We start from the raw sequence: 14,173 nt of genomic DNA on the forward strand, positions 1-14,173 counted from the left end.
CTATGACCTGGACCGTGACCTGGACCGTGACCTGGACTGTGACCTGGACTATGACCCGGACTATGACCCGGACTAACCCTTTTTGCTCTCAGATCCTAACCTTCAGCGGGTTTCTTGTCCTTTCAGGCTCCAGGGAGCCGGTCAACCTGCTGGCGCCCAGCGAGGACGGGAGGTGGTTGGTGACGGCCAACACAGACTGTGAGATCCACGTCTTCGACCTCCAGAAGCTAAAGGTCAGAGGTCACCTCAGCTCCGCTCTTCTGATTGGGAGACGTTACTCGATACTCAAATCAAATAATCTTATTTGACTTAATTTCTGTCTGTTTGGAGAAATCTCAGTTAAAGCCTAAAATAAACGCCTCGTTGTAGCAGGAAGTAGAGGTTCCTGAACGCAGCACGAAGCCTCCGGTCGGTTCAGTGGTTTCAGTAGCTTCCTGCCGGGTCAGAACCTCCCGGTCCGATTCGTTTCCTGTTAACCAGAACCTCAACCTGTGGCTCTGCAGCTCCACTGCTCGCTCCCCGTCTACGCCTCCTGTCCCACTGCCGTCTCCGTCCACCCCACGAGCGGCTGCCTCGTGTCCGTTCACGCCGACCGGCAGGTGGGTCCTCCTCCTCCTCCTCCTCCTCCCCCTCCTCCCCTTCCTCCCCTTCCTCCTCCCACCCCCTCACCTCCTCCTCCTCCTCCTCCTCCTCCTGTAACCCTTGCTGTGTGCAGATCCTGGAGTTCTCCCTGGAGCAGAAGGAGTACACGGAGTGGAGCAGGAAGCTGCAGCAGCAGGGCCTTCACCCCCTGTGGCTGCAGAGGGACACGCCCGTCACCGCCGTCACCTTTGACCCCAGAAACCCGGCGCACATCATTCTGCACGACGCCTTCATGTTCTGCGTCATCGACCAGACTCTGGTAGGCCGGCCGGCTCGATCTGAGCCTCGTGGTTTTTGTCCTGAATGTTTGATGAAGAGCAGCTTTCTCTGCAGCCACTTCCTGATGCAAAGACCAATCTGTACAACCAGCTGGTCCTCAGGAGCCTTCCTCCGGCCGAGAGGAGCAGGAACGGCCACGCCTTCAAGATCTGCAAGAGCTTCCAGGTACGTCTGTCTGTTAGCAAAATATCTGCTGAAGCTGAAGTCAGTCAGTCTGACAGGTGTGGTCGTAGCTGAGAGTTCCCGGAGCGGGTCCAGGAGGATGCAGCTTTATCTCGGTGTCTCTGGTCCAACAGAACCTCCTGAGCGTGGCGCTGCTGGAGGACCGCTCTCTGGTGGTGGTGGAGCGCCCCCTGCAGGACATCGCGGCCCGCCTGCCTGCTCCAGTCCGGCAGAAGAAATTCGCCACATAAACCTGATCAGCAGTAAAAATATTTCCTCTCATCTGTGACTCGACTCGTTGCTTTGTGTCGTGAATGAATTCAGATCCTGTTGTCATGACGACCAAGGAGTCAGAATAAAAAGACGAACACTTCCTGCCTCCCAGCTGGGTTCTGAGTTCTCTCACTTCAGGTTGTAAAACTCCTGTTTGCTCTAAACTCTAAATGAATAAAGAAGAAAAGCTGCTGGTTGAAGCCTGAAGATGGAAACAGGTCAAAGGTCAACCTCTGAAGTATTATTATAGGGTCAGGTGGAAGGTGAACAGAAGGTGGCAGCGTTGGAGCAGAAATGGAGAAAGACCAACAGAACCTCAAACAGAACCTGTAACAGAACCTCAGCAGCGTTCCTGCCTTCAGCCGGCCCACACTGAGACCCGGACCTGAAGGGAAACACGTCTTTATCAGAACCAAACAAACACCTGGAACTGAGCTGGTTCTGTTGTTCTCCATCATCTGGAGATGTTCAGCTGAACTGGCTGCTGATCCACACCTTCAGCTCCATCAGATGGAGGACCTGGGTCCGGGTCCATATTGGTTCTGGTCGGTGTTGGCTCCACTCCCTCAGAACCTGAGAAAACGTAACATGACATAACCTTACAGGGCTCCGTAATGTCTGTCCCTGGACAGATTTTAAAGATTCAAGATGGCCACCACAGCTAATCAACCGTCTCCAACCCAGTTTCTCTCTGCTGTGGTGGTAGCTGAGAGTCTTCCCCAACGCTCAGCGGTGGGCAACAAGCATTCCGTTTGAGGATCGGAGAACCGACCGGAGGATTAAAAACAAACAGCTGGAACATATTCACAGACAATTTTATTTCTGATTGAAATTATTTCACATCATAGTTACTTTTCCTGTCAAATAATGTTTGTATTTTATTACAACAGCCACAGAGCAGCAGCAGCAATAATAATAATAATAATGATGATGATGATGATGATGATGATAAAAACCCAGCAGGAGAAGCAGATTAATGAGACTTTAACTGAGAAACATGATGGGCGCCTCGTTTCCAGCTGCCAAACATTTTACCACAAAGATTAAGAAACGCTCGTTTCCTTCAGTCAGATTCCTCCTTCCTTCACATCTGTCGGGACCGGAGCACATCTGGATGACAGGAGGAGGAAGGAGCTCCACAGGATACAGACACCATCACAGAGCCCAGCGTTCACACTCTGCTTTAAAGGAACACTTCTGGAAACAAACGGGATCCGGGCGGACCGGGTCGGACTTCGAACCTGCAGCCAGGAGCTGCTCGGCCCGTTAGTCTCCGAGTCGGTCTGTCGTGGTGAGAAGCTGAGCGACTCTGCTGGTAGAAATCAGACCTGAGTGAGTTTCTGAGCAGGAGGGCGGAGCCTGAAGCTTCTCCGCTTTATTTAAACCTTCCTCTGTCACTAGAAACCTGCAGGATGCAGTTTGAGGCTTAAAGCACAGAAAGGAAACTCCAGCTTCTTCTTCTGTGGAGCCAACGGGTCCAGGAGGGAAACCCAGACCTGCGTCTCCTCAGGAGGCCCCACCCCCAGCAGCTTCCGGAGCTGAGGGTCTCCTCGGGAGGCCCCGCCCCCAGCAGCTCCTGGTCGTTTTGTTTGTCTCGTTCCAGGAAATGTTCCTTTAAACCATTAGATTCCAGATAAAATGAAACTACGCGTTAGGTTCCACCTGGGATATGATTATCTGAACATTATTCTCTATAAAAATGGCCACATTTAAACCAACATATCTGAGCTACAGTCTGAAAGGCTTTGATCGATCACACCTGACCGCCCTGATCCATGAGTGGAGACAGTGATCAAACCCTTTTTCAGAACCTTTTATATAAAATTACAAAATAAAAGCATTGGATGATGCAGCAACAGGAACGTGCAAAAAAACAAACACAGGAGACAAGTCTTTGATTAAAGTGATCGACTCAAAGAAACGCTGCAAACCAAGAAAACATTAAAAACATATTTTAGATTACAGTGCACTTTGTGTGGAAAATAAAATAAAAGGAGCACAAACACACGTTAAGATGAAGGCAACAGCAGCCGGCTGAGACGGAACAAAGGAGGAAAAAAAGAGGAAAGGAGACTACGGCTATATACACGGATATATACACCATACAGGACAGGAACCGGACCCGCTCTCCGAGTCCACGGGCCCAGCAGGAAGCTGTCATGGCACCCAATAAATAGGAAACGTCCCGTCCTCCGATCCGACGGACGCCTGCAGCGTCCTGCAGGGAGGCCACAGATCGGCCCTCCTGCTCTCCTCTGATGGTTGATCGTTCCGGTGTGATGGCGCCTCGGGACGCCTCGGGGCGCCTTCGTGGCAGAAAGGAAGCATCAGCGTGTTGGGTCGGGTTCTGGAGCAGTACGTTTCTGCCACGCAGAGGTCCGGAGGAGGACACACGGATCCACCCTGACAGGACTTCAGTTCTGAAACAAATCTTGTGGACGGGCAGGAGGAAGGTTCTGACGGGCTCGCGATGAGTCGGGTCACATCGTTCAGAGGGAATGTAGCTCTTTCAATATGTACATAAATTCTGTCCCGTCTGCCGAGGGGGACCCTTCCCTCGGACCGAACAGAACAGAACCGTTGGCCGGATAAAACGAGCAAAGACGTTTGGCAGAGAGTCCGCTCTTTGTTCTGAAACGGTTCCCAGAGGATAGGAAAATATACAACTCTCAGGTGGCGACGGGTCCATCAGTGGTTGTCCTCTTCAGGAGACGTGGCCTTGGTTCCTGTCGGGTCAGAACCCATCAGGATGTTTCCTGCAGAGCTTCACTGGCAGTTGTAGAAAACACGCAAAAGTTCTATGAAAGCATCCGTGTCTGGAAAAATATGTTAATTCATAAAAATCTTCTTTTTTTACTTTCCCCATTCCTGGTTTTTCTGAGGGACAGACCTGAAGACCTGAAGACCTGGAGACCTGGAGACCTGGACTGGTTTCTGGGTTAGCTACACGGTGGATCGGGTCACAGATAATCCAGGTGGAACGGCGCCGGGGTCCGTAACAAGTCGCTGACTCCTCCCTCCTCAGCGATGGAAACCATGTTTGGGTGACAGGGTGAGGGACGGACAGAGATGGCTCCTCCTACAACAGGTCCTTAATGTCTGCAAGAAAACAAGCTCCGCCCAGGAAGTAGGAGCAGCCGCGAGGTCCATAAAGTGTCTCCTCCTCCTCACGGTGAATCTCAGGGGTAAAGATGGCGTTGGTGGTGGTGACATCATCGTGTGTGTGCGTGTGTGTGTGTGTGGTCATGTTGGAGGTGGGCGGGGCTTTGAAGGATCACCAGGCCTCTGTGTACCGAACATCAACGTCCTTCAGGTTGGGCAGTTTGGCCTGAACAGAAACACAAACAAGCAGATCCAAAATAAACCTCGAGTTTCTGCTCGAAGCCCAACCAGACTCTTATTTTGAAACCTGAGCTGAGTGGGCGGAGTTACCTTCAGGTCCTCGTACGTGTCGGCGGTCAGTTTGGTGCTGTTCATGTTCAGGCTGCACAGACTCTTCATGGCTGCAACACATCACATGTTTTAACAGCTGCAGGAGGACACTTCTCCACAGTTTCACAGTTAATCAGAGTTTCCTTACAGCTCAGGGCCACGAGGCCGGCGTCGGTGACCGGCGTCTCACACAGGTTCAGGACCTGAAGACAGGCCAGGTGCTCCGATAACAACCTGAGTCCTGCGTCTCCAAACTGCAGCCGGGAACAACAAGAAGGAAGTCAGACGTTGTTTTACCTGCAGACTGGCTGCGTTCGTGCACTTGTGCTGCGTTCGAGTGTTCGTGCTGCGTTCAAGTGTCTGCATTGTGCTTGTGCTCGTGTTGTGTTCGAGTACCTGCGTGGACCACAGCTTGAGCCGTTTCTGGTCTGTCTGTGTTGCGTTCAAGTGTTTCTGTCTTCATGTTGCATTCCTTGTCATGCATGTGTCCGTGCTGCATTCAAGTGTTGGTGTGTTTCTGTCTTTGTGTTGCGTTCGAGTACCTGCGTGGACCACAGGTTGAGCTGTTTGAGCGACGGCAGCTTGATGAGCTGCTCAGCGCAGGCACTGGTGACGTTAGTGAAGGCCAGGCTCAAGTTCTCCAGATTCCCAAAGGACCCTGAACTCAACAGACGGGCCAGATCTGCGTCCTGCAGCGAGAAGAAGACGTTTAATGAAATGCTTTTACTCCAGACCACCCAGGACCATCTCATCTGATCTCACCGTGGATTTGGAGGGCAGGGTCAGCCGAGTGGGGCCTCCTTTTCTTTGCTGCAAAACAAAACAAAGAAGGAACTCCTGGAACACTGGGACAGGCGCTAATATCCAGAAATATCTTTCTTCCGCTCGGAGAACTCACCAGCTCCTTGAGCTCCCGCTGCCGGTCGCAGAGCTGCTCGTACATCCGGAAGCCGACCTGCGTGCTCTGCAGGGTGGAGATGATCTGCAGCTGCGTGTCTTTGTTCTCGATGATGTTGTACTCCAGCATCAGACACAAGATCTGCACAAACACACGCTGCATTTACTGCACCTCGAGCAGAGACAGTTCTGGCCTAAACACGCTTTAAATCATTAACTAAATAAAACCTCCAGGCTCCTGTTTCTCTCTGAATATCTCATAAAACAATCCCAGTGTTGGAGGAATTCAGACTTTTAATAAAGTGCAGAAGAAGACGGACCTCCACCATGGTCTGGTTCCCCCGCAGGGCCAGCAGCATGCAGGGACCCAGCTTGTTCTCAGCCAGAGACAGAAGGAACTTCTTGGTTTTATAGCAGGAACCCATCAAGATGTGGACCTGAGGAGGAGGAGGAGGAGGAGGAAGAGGAGAAGGAGGAGGAGCGTCACTTTGTGTTTAAACATTTGTTGCACAAGAACAGAAAAAGGCAACAAAGATGGAGATAAAAAAGATGAATCTATACAGAAAAATGTTTATTAATAAAAACAGAAAATGATGTGTTGAATAAATTATTGTCAGTTTGAGGTTCGAGGGTAAAAAGTTTCATGAATAAACTGAATCCAGGGATGAAAGGGTTAAAACTTCCTCAGAATGCTGAGTCAGCAAACGTTCAGCTGTTTCATCCGTTACAGCGTTTATAACGTTTATACTTTATAAATGTTTAACTTTTCCATATGCTTCAAAACAACTTTGAGCTCTTTGAAATCTACTTTATTTATTTTAGCCTTTAGCTGCTGCTGCACTAGTTTTAGCTTTTAGCTGTTTGGGTGCTTTCACTTGGAGTTCAGCTGATTTCAGGAATCCTGCAGAGAATATGCAGTAAGGCTGTTTTGTATTTTTTTTAAAAGTTTGAGGAGTTTCTGTTGGACTGAGTAAATTTAGGAACTCACCATGCTGGCAAACAGCTCGCCGTCGTCGTCACAGGCCACGCCCCCCGGGCTGTAGAGCTGGAACCAGCCGTCTTTACCTGAGCGCACGCTAAGCAGGCAGGAGTGGACCTGAGGACAAAACCAGGCAGGGATTCATGTTTCTGCTCGGGGTCAAAGTTCAGACGCTGCAGCAGGACCTCACCTCCTGCCTGGGATCTTCAGCGAACCTCTGGATGACGTATTTCAGCTCCCTGCGCAGAAAAAACAAGCGTCATGGCGGCTCGAAGGCGCCGAATCGCTCACCAGCTGAAATACTGAAATACTCACTTTGTGAACTTGGAGTGCGCCAGAGCTCTGCGGGAGGAAACAGAGACGGGTCAGACGAACATGAACAGTCCGAGAAACACGGTTCTGACCCAACATGACCCGGTTTGCTCCAAGCTTCAGCTCACATCTGACTCCAGAATCGGCCCAAACCATCAGCCCTCCACCACCGTGCTGACAGCTGCAGTGCATTCTGGGTAAACATCTGTCCTCTGGTCTGGTTCTGCTCCAGAAGTCTTCTGGTTCCTTCAGATGAACCTGAGTCTGGCGGCCATGTTGTTTTCAGAGAGAAGAGGCTTTGACCTTTGACCTGCTGACTGAGGCCTGTAGAGTCTCTGAGCACTGCACGGTCTGACCTTCAGGGTGAATCTGTCTTAAATGTCTCCTCTCTGTGGAACGATGGACTGCAGATGACCTTTGACCCTTCCCAGGTTGATTCTCTGAGGTCATTGCTGGTGTCTTTCCGCCCTGGCGTTGTGCTAACACACACCTGGAGCTCCTGCTGAGGATCAGCCAATCAGCAGCTCCTGATCCTGAGGAGCAGCCAATCAGCAGCTCCTGATCCTGAGGATCAGCCAATCAGCAGCTCCTGATCCTGAGGAGCAGCCAATCAGCAGCTCCTGATCCTGAGGAGCAGCCAATCAGCAGCTCCTGATCCTGAGGAGCAGCCAGGTGGAAGCAGATCTTGTCTCCCAGCTTTAACTTTCTGATCTTTAATAAATAACAACGTATTAATTCTGACGCAGGATTCAGATCAACTCTGTTTTCAGTTGGAAAATATTCCTTCTGTTTCCATGAACGAACGAACACCCGTCTGTCTTATTTTCGTGTCCGTGGTTCTAACGGCGTCCTGCGGGGAACCGGCTGTTGACGTAGGGGAGCCATCTTAGCTCACCTCTCAGGAGTGGCAGCCTTCCTCTCCTGAGACCTGCTGTTATTGGTCGGTCCATTCAGAGCTTCATTAGTTTTGTTGTTTCTCCAACGCTGGGACACACCTGCCTCTCACCTGCGCCTCTGCGGTGCGGCGTGCGCTGCAGGCGTGCGCTGCAGGCGTCATTAGGAGAGGCAACAGTACTCCCTGTAGCTGAAACAATAATGACTCATTTGTTTTGAACCTTACAGTTCCTGAGTCGACCAGAGGATCCTGGAGTCAGATGTGAGGCTGAAGCTTGGAGCAGAACAGTCCAGAACCAGAACCTCAGAGAGCTGCAAAGAAGAGTGGGCCACAACGGTCCAGCAGCTGATCTACAACAGTTGTGTGGTTGTGAATCAGTGATGTCATCATATGCTAATCAGGTCATTAAATCTGTTTTTTTTATAAACTCAGACTCATGATCTGTTTGTGACAAAACAAATGTTAATATTTGTCTTCAGATATCAGCAGTTTCCTGTTAATTCCCATAATTCCCGGTTCTGACTCTTGTAACCCCACGAAGGAGCAGATTGTTGAACAAAGTGAACAGATGATCCCTCAGGTTTACATCTTCATCCATCTGATTTCAACAAATGAAGTTTTAATGGACCTGGTCTCTAACTGGGGTCCTGAATTCAGACTTCAAGCAGTTTTTCTTCAGCTGGAGTCATTTCAGACCCTGTGTTTGATTCTGATGTGTAAAACCTTTGTTAAATGTTTTTATACGTCCAGTTTGAACGGAGAGGTGTTGACGGTTTCAGGAGTACTCACTCTTTCGGGAAGGGGATGGGCTGCAGAAGGCTGGCCAGAGCCGGTCTCCAGTCATCATAGTCCGACCTGAAAAGCACAGAACGCAGTGAGGACGCTGTGGTTCAGAGGACCTCTCAGACCGGGACACTCGGGTTTATCTGTTACAGGAAGTCCACCGTCTGCCTGCATGTGGCTTTAAAGAGTCCTCCAGACATCCAGGAGACACTTCCTGTAAACGTTACTCAGTGATGGCCGCTCAGACCGTCTGCGTCTCCCTGATGAAGACATGGAGAAAGTTACTCCTGCTTTCATCCTTTAATCTTCAGCTTGTTTGGACTGAAGCAGATTTCTCCTTTCGCTGAGCTTTAATGAGTTTTATATTTTTATTTGCTTTATATTTCCTGCTTTGACTCTAAAACACTTTGTTTTAAACGTGTCTTAAATCAGAAAATAAAATAAAAGTTGTTATATTTTCCTGAAGGATCACTTTTTTCTGTTCTTGGAAGCTGATTTTAAAGCGGTCAGTGTGAGGTTCTGTTACGTCTTGGCAGAATCTGCCTTCAAACCCAAACTAAAGCTGGATCAGAACCAGCTGTGGACCCGGGCAGGTAGGAATTTAACATGTCTGGGACGAAACGCAGCTGCTTCCTGTTTGAACTCACAGCATCTTGAGGATGAGGGCGAAGCAGCCCAGGACGCGGTCCGCCTGCGCCGGCAGCTGGATGGACAGCATGTTGACGGCTGGGCTGACCAGCAGGCAGTCGATCAGGTTGGGCTCGCTGTCGCCGCCCGCGGGCCCGCCCTTCCGCTTGGCGTTGGCGGAGTTGTTGTTGCGCTCCAGCTCCACCAGGATCTCGCTGGAGTTGACGATGGAGGGGGGAGGGGAGAGCGGCAGGGAGGGTGGCGGGTTTGTCGGGGCGGGCGGCGCCGGCTGAGGACTGGGGGCGGTAGAGAGAGGGAGGAGGGTGGCGGGGGGTGGCGACGTCGGGGGCTCCGGGCGCAGCAGGCGCAGCGGCATCGGCGGCTTGCGGTCGTTCTGCTGCTGGCAGCCATTTCTGATCTCCTTCAGGCTGGGGGAGTTGTCCCGACTGTAACAACAGGAGAAGAAGAAACATCAGTAACCATCCAAAACAAACGCTGAAGACTCGGGAGAGAGAGGGACATGTCACTGGACTCTGCAGGGACCGCCGCCACGGAGACGGCTCCTCGGGATGCCATCTTCAAACCCTCTCAGGGGGGCAGAAGCTAACGGGGTGGGGGGGTTCTGACGGAGAACATTAAGACAAATTCCTGGAAAGATGTGTGTGGAAGAAAAACAACCAGTTTTCCTTTAAGTATCTGTGAAACTACAACATGGTTCTGATGGAGCCTTTGCACCGATCAGGGTTTAGTCCTCCAGTCGACGGAGAACTGAGACTCCAGGAGGTTTCAGGTGAGGTTTAATCCCATCAAACACAAGTTAGTCTGATCCTCTCTGCAGAAACCAGGATCAGATGAATCCAGCTGACAACAGCAGCAGTAAAACAACTAAATGCAACATTTTCCTGTCAGTAAATGCTCCTAAAAGCTGAAAAAGGGCATTATAAGGAAGTACTGCAGTAAAAACCTTTCTGAGGATTAAAAATGAAAGGATGATTTGTTTTTTCTTTGTTTGAATCAGATCCTTTCATCTGAAGCTGTTCAGGACGTGCTGCTCGTATTTTAATACGACTGAAGACAAATAAACTTTTAAGGTTCTTATTAAAACAAAAGCTTTAAAAGTGGAAGCATTAAAGCTGCATTCAGGGATAAACTTTACAGCAACAACCTCGGCTTTAATTATTTTCCATTTATTTGTTTTTCTAAAATTGTTTGTGTATTTGTGTGACGCTGTAAATGAGTTATAAACAGAATAATGTGGTTATGAGCTGCCTTCCTGGTAACGACTGTTTGTACCGTTTCCTTCAGATTAGATGTGGGACATTACCAGTCACATGTCCGTCTAATCAATGGACACGCCGAGGGACGAGTCTACAGCTACGACGACAACAACAACAACACAAACGACAACAACAACAGCAGCAGCAGCAGCAGCTTTCTCTGGAATATTGAAAACTATTGTTACTCCAACAAACGAAGGAAGGGAACCATCTAAAACCCAACAGTTTTTATTTGACTTTGGGAAGAAGACCCAGGCTCTTATTTTGAAGTTTTCTTGGACTGAAGAATCAGCACTTTCGTCAGAAACTCGGAGTAAAAAGTGAGCCTCAGATAAACCTGCTCTGTCTGTCGTACGATGTTCCACCATGAAAGGTCAGAGCTGCATGTCTTCTTAAAGCTACTGAAGGACTGTGACACAAACAGATTCTGCAGCTGCACAAAGATAAAAACATGAAGATGGGGAGCTCCGTTCAGGAAGCAGGGGTCACTCACCTGTTGATGAACTCCTCGTAACAGGAATAAATGGCCGCCAGACACACTGCGACCAGGTTTGGCAGGACGCGCGGGTGGGGGCACTGCCCCGTCGGCCCGTGCATGCTGCAACACATAACAACCCGTTAGAAACCTCGGACCTGCGCCACACAGTCAGCCGTTCTGAGCTGTCAGCCCTCTGCCTGCCCCTTTGCCCCGCCCCTTTGCCCCGCCCCAGCCTGGACTCACCTGTGGACAAACTTCTTAACGACCTCCATCCCTCCGTTCAGCTCATTCAGGGCCAGAATGTACTCCTGAGTGAAGAGACGCAGCCGGGGGCATTTACCGAAATCCTGCCGGAGGAAAAACAGACAAATGATCCAGAAACTAAAGGTCAACTAAAGGTCACCGACTCGTTAAAACGAGCCGTGAACTTTCTCTGTGCAGGAAATACTCAAAGACCCAACAGTCCTTAAAGGAATGCATATCACCCGCCGAGTTCACGCCGGAGACCGGACTCACATCATCTGATGATGAGAATGTCCGAGGTTCGGTTCTGACCCGTTCTTGGTGTTTTGGCTCATTATCCTGTTGGACCCATGATCTGACCCTGAGCAGAACATCTGGCTCCAGAAAGCCTTGATAGTCTTCAGGTTTCATTGGACCCTGAACAGATCCAGAACCAGAACAGAACCGTCCTGTGGACCTGGACCTTCTGTAGTCTCAGGGACATCTGATAGTCTTTACCTTCAACCTGCTGCTCAGTCAGTGTCTTTCTGAGCTTCTGGGACAACTCTGTCCTCAGCTTCCTGTCCCCCATGTTCAGTGAGGTACACACCCTGATCCCAAACAGCCCTGTGACTACCTGTCCCCTTCAAACAGGCAGACTGACTGAATCCAGGACTGAGGACACCTGTGAGGCTGATTACAGGACATGTCCCTGAGGACACATTAGCTTCAGTCTTTTTAGGACAACCGTCCTTTCAGTCAAGGTCAGATTTATTAGCTTGAGTTTTTTAAACAACTCTGTTGAACCAAAGTTCAGAAGTAACGCCCGATTTTCATCGGTTGATTTTGCTAACAGACAGATCGTTAACCTTTCGGTGTCCGGAAATAAAAATCTTAAATTAGAGAGCAGTTATAAAAGCAGTGAATCAAACAAAGACCAGAAACCAAAAGAGGAACTGGGTCCAACTTTTACAGCAGCAGTGAAGTCGAACAGCTGAACCTCAGCTGCCAAACTGACTAAACAGGAAGTAGAAAGAAACGCCGCGGTTAAAGAGCTGAACTCACCATGTTGTGTTTGAGGATTCTTTGGACCACCGGAGTGAACACCTCAATCACAACCATGGACCGCGGCCGCTCCCGACAGTGCTGCAACAAACCGGAGAAACGTTTAAGAACCCTGAAGCTGCAGCTCCGCGCGCCGCTGCCCCACCGTGCCGCCCCTGATCTCACCTTACAGAAGAACTCGCACAGGTCGGGCGGCGGGTGGTTGTTCTCCAGCAGAGGAGCGATCGCCTGCAAACCAACACACAGACTCAGGTGAGCTGCACAAACACACAACAGGGACCTACGGAGGAGGAGGAACCCAAACTCACCACAATGATGTTCTCATGATCCTGAGCGCTGAGGTTCGAGTTCTGCAGAGGAACACAGAACAGTCAACAAAAGTCCTCAAACAAAACGACCAGCTTACGGCTAAATCCTCGGGGTGAAATGCTTTAGTTACAGGAGTTGGGTTTTTTCACTCAGATCAAAGATTTTGTGACTGAAGCTCAGATCAGGAGGAAACAGATGATTCAACGACACGAATCAGAGGACAACAACCTCCAGAGGATCAGTTCAAACAACTCCTGCAGCCGTTTGAAACTCTGGAGGTAATATTTAGGAAACAAAGCAAATAATAAAGAAAGCTCTGAAAGCTGCTCCACGTGACCCAGAAAGGAGGAGCTAAATGATGACCTGAGCTCACCTTTGGACAGCAGGTAACGTGTGTGTGTGAGGCCTACCTCGGCCAGCAGGGTGGAGATGATGTGCAGCGGAGCCTGGTGGATGGAGTCGTCCTGCAGCGGAGAGGTCAGAGCCATGTCCACCAGCGCTCGGATCTCCTTCAGAACCACGTCCCAGCGACTCGGGTTGTTCAGGACCTTACGGTACTTGTAGATCTTTTTCTGCAGGAGACACAATGTGGTCATCAATAAGCGTGACACCTCGGAGGGTCAAAGGTCAGGTGGGTGACAAACAGCGGGGTGTTAGGAGGCCGGAGGAGAAACGTCACCTTCCACTGCAGAGAGTGAAACCACTGATCCCTCAGGTAGCTGTTGGCAGCCTGCAGACAGACAAACCAGACCGTTCTCAGAAACAAGATTCAGCTTTTATATGAAACCTTATTATTATCTGCCTCAAATTCATAAATGAGCTTTTAGGATTTTTTACCAGGAAAAATGTTTAATTTTCTTTAATTTAAAAAAAACATTAAAAACTGGCAACTAAATAAGAATAAAATGATCAGAAAAAGACAATGACACAAATAAAGAAGGAGGTAAGAAAACGACAACACATGAGCACAAACATGACTGATAAAAAGCAAAGTTAAAGAAAACAGAAAGAAAGAAATGAGTTTCTAAATAAGCCGTCTGTCTCTTTACGGAAACAGACATGAGTGAAACTTTAAAAAGCGAGTGGTTTCCTGTGAGTTTCTGGTGAAAAACAAAGCTGCAGAACTCTCACTGCATCAAATTAAAGATTTTATTCCTGGAAACAAAAACACAGACGCAGTTCAACAACATTTAACAACAACCAGAGTAATCCACTCGTCGTCCTCCTGCTTCCTGTCTGTTTGCTGATGGCCGGCGGAGCACCAACAGAGCACCGGCAGAGCACCAGCAGAGCACCGGCGGAGCACCGGCGGAGCACCGGCAGACCACCGGCGGAGCACCGGCAGAGCACCGGCAGAGCAACGGCGGAGCACCGGCGGAGCACCGGCGGAGCACCGGCAGAGCAACGGCGGAGCACCGGCGGAGCACCGGCAGAGCACCGGCGGAGCACCGGCAGAGCACCGGCAGAGCACCGGCAGAGCACCGGCGGAGCACCGGCGGAGCACCGGCGGAGCACCGGCGGAGCACCGGCCAGAGGAAGAA

At 50.1% G+C, this 14,173-nt stretch overlaps 2 protein-coding genes across 3 annotated transcripts in view; one reads left to right on the top strand and one right to left on the bottom strand.

Annotated features, from left to right (window-relative positions):
* Positions 1 to 1,467, top strand: part of utp4 (UTP4 small subunit processome component) — a 12,492-nt gene extending 11,025 nt beyond the window's left edge. The window contains exons 13-17 of one of the 2 annotated variants that reach the window (XM_037978051.1): positions 127 to 233; positions 373 to 599; positions 716 to 901; positions 976 to 1,086; positions 1,218 to 1,467. In XM_037978051.1, the coding sequence (XP_037833979.1) occupies positions 127 to 233; positions 373 to 599; positions 716 to 901; positions 976 to 1,086; positions 1,218 to 1,227 (641 nt within the window). In that variant the 3' untranslated portion in view covers positions 1,228 to 1,467. The remainder of the gene's footprint in view (positions 1 to 126; positions 234 to 372; positions 600 to 715; positions 902 to 975; positions 1,087 to 1,217) is intronic. The other variant, XM_017441035.3, reaches the window with a different exon arrangement.
* A 688-nt stretch (positions 1,468 to 2,155) lies between these two features.
* LOC108250942 (c-Maf inducing protein) overlaps positions 2,156 to 14,173 on the bottom strand; it is a 25,729-nt gene continuing 13,711 nt past the window's right edge. The window contains exons 3-21 of the mRNA XM_017441045.3: positions 13,312 to 13,362; positions 13,043 to 13,204; positions 12,632 to 12,673; positions 12,489 to 12,551; positions 12,324 to 12,404; positions 11,280 to 11,383; positions 11,052 to 11,156; positions 9,302 to 9,727; positions 8,661 to 8,726; positions 6,980 to 7,006; positions 6,855 to 6,903; positions 6,674 to 6,781; positions 6,006 to 6,122; positions 5,687 to 5,827; positions 5,551 to 5,598; positions 5,331 to 5,477; positions 4,937 to 5,042; positions 4,789 to 4,859; positions 2,156 to 4,684 (exon numbers count right to left, since the gene is read on the bottom strand). Of these exons, the coding sequence (XP_017296534.1) occupies positions 4,631 to 4,684; positions 4,789 to 4,859; positions 4,937 to 5,042; positions 5,331 to 5,477; positions 5,551 to 5,598; positions 5,687 to 5,827; positions 6,006 to 6,122; positions 6,674 to 6,781; positions 6,855 to 6,903; positions 6,980 to 7,006; positions 8,661 to 8,726; positions 9,302 to 9,727; positions 11,052 to 11,156; positions 11,280 to 11,383; positions 12,324 to 12,404; positions 12,489 to 12,551; positions 12,632 to 12,673; positions 13,043 to 13,204; positions 13,312 to 13,362 (1,968 nt within the window). The 3' untranslated portion in view covers positions 2,156 to 4,630. The remainder of the gene's footprint in view (positions 4,685 to 4,788; positions 4,860 to 4,936; positions 5,043 to 5,330; positions 5,478 to 5,550; positions 5,599 to 5,686; positions 5,828 to 6,005; positions 6,123 to 6,673; positions 6,782 to 6,854; positions 6,904 to 6,979; positions 7,007 to 8,660; positions 8,727 to 9,301; positions 9,728 to 11,051; positions 11,157 to 11,279; positions 11,384 to 12,323; positions 12,405 to 12,488; positions 12,552 to 12,631; positions 12,674 to 13,042; positions 13,205 to 13,311; positions 13,363 to 14,173) is intronic.

Source organism: Kryptolebias marmoratus, linkage group LG11 (assembly GCF_001649575.2).
Source record: "Kryptolebias marmoratus isolate JLee-2015 linkage group LG11, ASM164957v2, whole genome shotgun sequence".
NCBI classification, from domain to species: Eukaryota; Metazoa; Chordata; class Actinopteri; order Cyprinodontiformes; family Rivulidae; genus Kryptolebias; species Kryptolebias marmoratus.